This window comes from Condylura cristata, unplaced genomic scaffold (assembly GCF_000260355.1).
Source record: "Condylura cristata isolate star-nosed mole 26May11 unplaced genomic scaffold, ConCri1.0 scaffold00023, whole genome shotgun sequence".
Classification (NCBI taxonomy): Eukaryota; Metazoa; Chordata; class Mammalia; order Eulipotyphla; family Talpidae; genus Condylura; species Condylura cristata.
The window spans coordinates 8,632,133-8,640,085 of NW_004567124.1; the positions used below are offsets into that span (position 1 = coordinate 8,632,133).

At 38.4% G+C, this 7,953-nt stretch overlaps 1 protein-coding gene across 1 annotated transcript in view; it reads right to left on the reverse strand.

Annotated features, from left to right (window-relative positions):
* The window catches only part of LACTB (lactamase, beta), a 14,822-nt gene extending 8,603 nt beyond the window's left edge, over positions 1-6,219 (reverse strand). The window contains exons 1-5 of the mRNA XM_004687703.2: positions 5,748-6,219; positions 5,254-5,320; positions 3,665-3,855; positions 2,737-3,088; positions 1,140-1,305 (exon numbers count right to left, since the gene is read on the reverse strand). Of these exons, the coding sequence (XP_004687760.1) occupies positions 1,140-1,305; positions 2,737-3,088; positions 3,665-3,855; positions 5,254-5,320; positions 5,748-6,110 (1,139 nt within the window). The 5' untranslated portion in view covers positions 6,111-6,219. The remainder of the gene's footprint in view (positions 1-1,139; positions 1,306-2,736; positions 3,089-3,664; positions 3,856-5,253; positions 5,321-5,747) is intronic.
* Between the last annotated feature and the right edge of the window lie 1,734 nt (positions 6,220-7,953).

Sequence of the window (7,953 nt, forward strand, 5' to 3'; positions counted from 1 at the left end):
TATTTAAAAAATTAAAATTCACTGCTTGCTGCTAACCTAATTTCTTTTAGGTCCCAAAAAGTCTCTTTTAGGCTGTATTTAATTACACTGAATTTAAAAATGATAATTTAAAAATGATAATTTAAATGCAACAGAAGACTGGGGGAAAAGCTAATATGAGAACAGGAAGATAAAACTAAAAAATATTCTACATTTCATGTATTTCAAGTGCCATTATGCCATATTTCCACATACATACTGTGGAAATATGCAAGGTAAAAGTAATTGGCTTATTCCATTTTTCTAATGAACCAGTGAGTAAAATGAAAAACACCACAACTATAAAATTTTTATCAGTTAACAACCCTCAAAATTTTCTTCCAAGCCTCTTCTACAAAACAATAATGAAAATTATGACGCCACTAAATTTGATTCATTTCAATAAAATGACTTTTAAACTTTTACAGTGGAGCAAAACCTGGAAGTTCCATTTCACCAAAAAGTTAAAATTACCAGAAAATATTTTTTATCTTTCACTATATTATTGGGACAACTAGTAAAATTTAGTTAAGATCTGTATACTTGTTAAAAGCACTGTGCCAAAGTTAATTTCCTGAATGACCTTGTTTTAAGAAAATACACATTTAAATAATTTATGGATCAAGGGGTATCTACAACTTACTTCCAAATGGTTCAGAACCAAAATAACTTAGATGGTTAAATCAAGAGGTAAAATGATAACATCTGTGGAATCTGGTGGAAGGGCATATTCTATGTACTAGTCTTGTAACTTTAAGCATGAAATCATTTCAAAATTAGTTAAAAACAATTAAAACTCAATAAAAGGTAAAAAAAGCATTAGGGAAAACATATAAGGGATGACTAAGAGTACATTATAGGTAGTCATGAGAGGTGAAATTTTAGTTTAATTATTCATGTGCTTACGTAATCATTGCTATCTTTCATCTAAGGAGCATGGGGGCTACTATGCAAATGCATTCTATTGCCTTCAATATACTGATGAAAAAACAGACACATGGAAAAGCTACCAAAATGTGGTGAGTTGATTTTGGAATGAAGACAAGGAAAATTTGACTATGAATAGACAACATACTGTTAAAATGTCATAAAGCTAGATACACCAGAAGGTATTCATTTACCTTGCTCTATTGTAAATCACTGGCTCATTTTCTTCCTGTACAGTTGTCAGCATATCCAAGTCATGGAATATTTTCTGCATATAATCCAAATATTTATATCCTGAAGCTCTTTCTACTATGGCTGCCAGTAGGGTATAGCCAAAAGTTGAATATAAAAACTGACTACCTTGAGACATCATCGTAAAAAGGGGAAGAAAAAGAAAATGCTTCATTATTATCTAAAAACATGTAAAATATTTTCTCACTGTAAAATGATATACCTTAAAAGTGGAGGCATTTTACTTAAGAATTTAAGAAAACATCAAAGATTGTTTAATAACATTTTTAGTCAACTTTGCAAGACCCAGCTTATTCCAGGTGCCTAACACAATAAAATGATCAGAATTCTTGAAATGTCACATGACTATTCCTTTTCATAATAATAAAATAAGCAAATAAATCCTAGCATAAAAACAAAACAAAAATCTTTCAAACTGCTAACAAGAAGGGATAGAAAAGCAAATTTGGTAGCTTGAGTTAACTATCCACTATTTAAGAAACAGATGTAGATTTATTTTAATAAAAGATATGTAGGGATAAAAATCATGCTTCAAATACTTGTCAATATACTTTATGTAGCATAGACATATGTCTATTATTATTTCAAATATGCAATTAATATCACTTTAGATTCCTGAAAAGCAAATTATATGATCTGTATTAAAAATAGGTGGAACCTTATTTTTAAGATAAAATCCATAATTATATTTCTTTGCCCTTATTAAATATACGTATGTAACCCAAATTCATAGCACAAACTTTTAAAATGGAAATGGAATAATAGTACATAAAGATATGAAATTTAAAGATACGAAGTAGTTTAGCAGTTTTCATACTAAGAGAAATTTCTAAAAATGGTAATTATTTTACAGATAAGTTTTGGGAAATAAAGTTTATGAACATTAATTTCTTTTAAAAAATGAAGGCATTAATTTAAATTTAAACTAAATCCTAAAATACTAGCAATATTTCATTATGTCCAGTTTGATTCAGCTTTTATTTAGAGAACTATTATTCTAATATTTCTCCATTATCTTTTCACAAATATCTTGATACTGAGAATGCACTAAATGACTCAGTAGCCTCTAATGAGTAAATCTAAGTAAGTAGCTCCTTGGAAGTTAGCCTTAAGAACCATAGATAAAAGGCAAGCTTAGACTTCTGACAAAATCCATGCCATCATTAATCACATTGAATGCACTAGGATGGTATCATTTTGAATTTTCTGAAAATTACTCTTCAATGATGACTGTGTTAAAAGAAAGAAGGAAAGGCCTCCCTGGTGGCCTAGCAGTTAAGTTTCAGTGCTATCATTGCTAAGGTCTGAGTTCCATACCTGGCCAGGGAGCTGACCTACATTTGATGTGGCAGACCTCTCCTGTCTCACCTGCCACTATCCTCAGCAATGTATTTCAGGAAACCCACCTGTTCTGCACCCCTACTCTATCTCTGGTGAATCCTCTCACCAAGCCCCACTCCTTCAGCTCTGACCTAGCCCCAGATCTTCAATGTAAAAATAATTTTAAAAAATCATAAAAAAAAAAGAATTAATACTCACCAGGTTTAAAAAATAAAGGGTCATTTTTAAATAGTCTTAGGGATTCAATTGAATTTTCAAACTTTTCTTTCAAATATAATTCACCTTGTTCAAAATCATTCTTTTTCTTGCCAGGTTTTGAATTCCGGCCTTTGGTTTCATTATCCTGTTCTATCTTAGCTTTAGGAAAGTCACTTTTTTCATTACTTTTGCCTCCTTTTTCTTTTAATTCTTTTTCTTGATCTGATTCCATTGTCTCTTTTGTCATTTTTAAAGCTTTATAGGCTTTCTCTTCTTTCACCTTTTTCATGTCCTTTTCATAATGACGAATTCCACTTAAGTGGGAAATCAATAATCTTGTTGTGACAGAAACCTAATAATAAAAATGTAATAATTCAATTATAATATCATACTATAAAATAAAAAGTTAGTAGCCTTAGCATAATTCCTCAGGAATAATTTCCATTTTAAAATGCTGTGGAAAAAAAGCCCTCCCTAGTGGCGCAGCTGGTTAAAGCACAGCACTGAGAAGCATAAGTCACTTCAGCATGAGTTAGATCCCTGCCTGCCCCTGAGGAGATCCACATGGGCAGCAGACCTCTCCTGACCTGACCGCTGCTCCCCTCAGCACTGTGCTTCATTGATCTGCCTGTTCTGCTCCCCACTCTGTCTCTGGTGAATCCTCTCACCCTCCACATCTCTGGCCTGTACCCCAGTTCTGTATAAATAAATAAATAAATCTTTTAAAAAAAAAAGTCAGTAAAAAAAAGTGCTGCTGAAAAGAGATATGTCATGTAAACAGCTTTAGCCTCAAATTTCAGGAACATACACTCAACTGTCATCTAGATGAAAGAAGTCAATTAATAATTAAAAACCAACCAAAGATTCTTATGAACTTTTAAAAGCCATTTAACATGCTATTAGTAAAATAAATTGTTAGTTCCATTACCTTTTCACCTTCATACTCTTTTTCTGGGAATTCAGGAACATAATGTTGTACTGGAATATCAAGATCCAATTTCCCTGCTTCCCACAATTTGGCAAGAGCAACCATGGTGAGGCTTTTGCTGATACTGGCAATTCTCATAACTGTCTCTGGCTTGCATGGCACACGATTCTCAACATCAGCATAACCTAAACCTATTTAAAAAAAAAAGGCAAAAAGTCACTATTAATAGGCTTAATGGGTCAAAAGAGTCTTAAAAAGCCACAATAACACTACACTACTTTAAAACATCCTGTTCTGCTTTTAAAACTTAATTAAAACTGAATGGTAAAAGAGCCTTAGCAGCAGAGACAAATCTAACAGTTTAACCTTATAATTTAATGGAATTGTATCCTGTGCATAACACCTTTCCATCTGACTCATATGCTATTTTTCCTTAGCATATCTAAACAATTTGGTTATTCCACATTTTAAGTAAATGCTGCATTTTAAATGAAAACATCATTGACCTTGTTTTTTAATGAACTCCCAGAGTTCCTTAAAATAACCATCCAGTAAAATTGACTGTGAAAAGATGTCCTGGGAACAAAATTTAACTAGCCATCATCATTTAATTCACCTGCAAGCCAGGAGAAAAACTAATTTCAATCACCTACTAGGAAAAAAAAAATGTAAAGTTTGGTTTCATTTTCTGGATAGGCAGAAGGTGTGGAATTTTAAGAGATATAAAGAACTAAGATTGGGAAAGAAAAGGTATATAATGATTGTTTTTAAACTATAAGTATCGATTGTACTGGAAAATATTTTATAATAAAAAGCCCTTACCCATAAAACTGACACATAGTTTGTAATTACAATATTTTTCATTACTACGACTGATTAGGCTAAACTTGTACTTGGGGAAGAATCAATTTTCTTTAAATTCAAAGCCCTACAATTTCCACCAATTTCTAAAACTAGTACTTTCTTTAAATAAAGTCTGGAACATTTCCCAAAAATGTGTTCCTCACAACCAACTCGTGTGCAACAGAGTGGTAAAATCCAGCTGTAAAGTATGCTTTGATAAAAGTATTTATAAACTGACTAAAAATAACTGTCCCCAAACTTCTAGCTTTTTATTAGAAAAAATAGCTGAAATCTGTGCCTAGTTAAAAAAAAAAAAGGAAGAAATGGATCGTAAATTCATCAAAGAAAGTTAGTGTTTATTACCAGTGTGTATCACCAGTACTTAGTACTGTGCCCCTTGCAAGGAGGGCAATCAGTAAATTGGTGACTGAATTAAAAAAGAAAAACACAAAATTTAGCAAGTCATAAGACTTAGTTACAGTTAATAGATTGTTCTATGTACAACTTTCAGGACAATAAATCCAATCCTGATATTAGAGTGGGGGTAGTACCAAGCCAGCTTTAATTTATTAGTCACACTAATACATGTTACAGAAAACGCAATACTTTATTCTTTTAGACGTTTACTCTACCCTATGTATGGCTTTATGTAAACTGAACAGTATTTCATGGAAATCACTCCAAGCAATGAAACATCAAGACTTTACTGACACAAAACAAGCCACTGGACATTCTCCTGAGCCCACCTTCTGACCAGACTTCTTTTCCATCTACAGAGACTCCAACCACTATGCCGGGCGCGCCCACCTCATCCTAAAGGCAAAGGAGAAAAGAACATTCAGACTTGCACACCCATCAGCGATCTTCCCGGGCCTTCGCCGGCCCCGCCTCCTCGTCCGGGCCACGCCCCTCGGTCAGACCCCGCCCACCAACGTTGCGGGCGGGCCGGGGCGCTAACCGTGAGGGGGCGTGCCCATTTGGCACACCGAGGGGAAGGGGCGGTCCCGAGGCGGGCGGTGACCTCCACCCCGACTTGGGCAACCCCCCGACAACATCTGACTGTGGCCGGACGGCCAGCCGGCAAAGGGGAAGTCTCTCCCCACGGCAGACAGCGGGCATCCATGGCCCGGGGTGGGGCTCACTCGGCCCCGGGAGACAACCACCTAGGGGGTTCCACTCCGGGAAGACGCCGGGGCTGGGGAGCCGGGCTCCGGGCCTCCTACGCCCCTTGTCATCGCACCTTGATCCGGTGAAGCAGGTCGCGGCTGTTGTCGATGGCTCTAGCGAATCGCCCGGAGGGGGGCGGCGCCGGGGTCTGTGGAGACCGCGGGGCAAGGGATTGCTCCTGGGGCGGCAGAGGCTCGGACTGAGGCGTCGTCTCCGGGTCTTGGTCCACTGGCGGCGATGCGGGGGCAGCGCCCCTCAACCCCCCTGCCAGCTTCACCCCGAGTGCCAGCCCCAGCCCCAGCCCGAGGCCCCCAACCCAGCCGGGACCCAGCGGCCGCAGCCCCGCTCGCTGGTGGGTCCCGCGCCTCCCGGAGCCCCAGCCCCAGCCCCCGAGGGTCGCGACCCGGGTCGTCACGGCTGACAGGAGCCGGTGCATGGCGTCTCTGGCGAGCCGGCAGCCTCGGAGCTCGCGCAGGCCGGCGGGCGGTGGAAACGCGAGGAGGGGAGGGTAGAAGAGCTGAGGAGAGGGGAGGGGAGGAGAACCCAAGGAAGGAGGCGGTGACCGCGCTCAGACTCTAGTAGTCGACGCCGGGTGGTCAGAGCGCCGATCGCATCGAGCGCTTCCTCTCTTTTCTCTTTGCCTTGCCTTTTTCTTGGCTAGTCTTCATTTTTTCTCCCGTTTAACCCCAACAATCTCTATCAAGTGTCATCTCCTCAGAAAGGCCCTACAAATTCCCATGGATGTTCTCACCTCACCTTCTTGACCCAGGGTGCAGGTCGTCTAAAATATTTAAAGCTTTGTTTCTTTGACTGTATCTGATTCCTTATCAGACTATGACCTCTTTGGAAAGCCATAACTTTTACTTAATCCTCAGTTCTGAAACAATGCCTGGCACACAGCAGCTGTTCAACAGACATCTTCTTTTCATTCAGAAAGCTTTTTTTTTTTTTTATCTTACCATCTCCATTCTTTGTTTCATTTCAACTCCTTTCATTTCCAAGGCTCTCTTAAGATTGCTTACTTCTGAAGAACTAACTACACACCATATCAAACATATTAAGATATGTACAATACTTACATTATTTTTTTTAAAAGATTTCTATATGTATACAAAATCTGGGGTGTAGGTCAGAGGTTGGGGGAGCTGTAGAAGATTCACCAGAGACAGTGGGGAACAGGAAAGGCAGATCTGAGACAAGAGAGGTCGGCCTCAGCAAATGGGTTAGCTTTTCTGGCCTGGCTGGGGATCCAATTGGTGCTGCAGTGGTTGGCTATAGCTTGATATTGCTTTGTCTTTAACCCCTGCGCCACAGAGGAGGCCTCTACATTAATTTTTTTTTTTTTTTTGCTGTAAAAGTTTAAAAATTTTTGCACTTGAAAAAATTTAGACCAACTCATATACTTTACAGTTAACTGCATTTCTGTGATCTACATATGATTAGATACTCTAGCAATAAGAAATCTAACCTCAAATTGCTACAAAATGTAAAATGTATAATCCTAACTAAACCATCAATGGCTTGATGTTAATTTTGAAGATACTTAAACATACATTTCAATTTTACAATGGTTTATATTTTTGGTGTGAAATAGCCTTTAGATATTGGGATAGTATACCCAATGCAGAAAATGATCCTATCCTCCCTTGCTGGTGGACAGAAGCATGGGAGAGGGTAAGGGGAGGAAAAGGAGGGAGGGAGAGGAAAGATTGTTCATAGACTTGAATAGATAAGCTATTGTCAGTAGAAGAGCTGTAAACATCTTGAGCTAATAATTATTTAATTGGAGAAAAAGGTAATAATGGAAACCACACAATCAGAAAATTCTGGAGTTAACTATGTAGTTATAAGATGCTGGAACCACACACAAGTCCATGACTCCCCAAAGATCAGGGTATCCTAGACTCAAAATAAGTCTCTGGAGCACCACCTGTAATTAGAATGAACTGGTACGCTCTGTCAAGATAGTATTTGAGGTTCCAATTGTGAGAACTCCCACTACAAGCACTAACCAAAAGAGAAAACTATTAGAAGAGATAAATATAAAAGACATGGTAATTATAAGGAATGTTCACATAATCATTCTTTTAAAAAATGCACATAAGGGCCCTCCCTGGTGGCACAATGGGTTCAGCACTATGAAGCTATTGGAAGCTACTGGAGCACAAGTTCAATCCCCATCCAGGGGATGATGACCCACATGGTACAGCAGACCTCTCCTGACCTGCCCGATGCTCCCCTCAGCAGTGTATTTCAGTCCATCTGCCTGTACTGCTCCC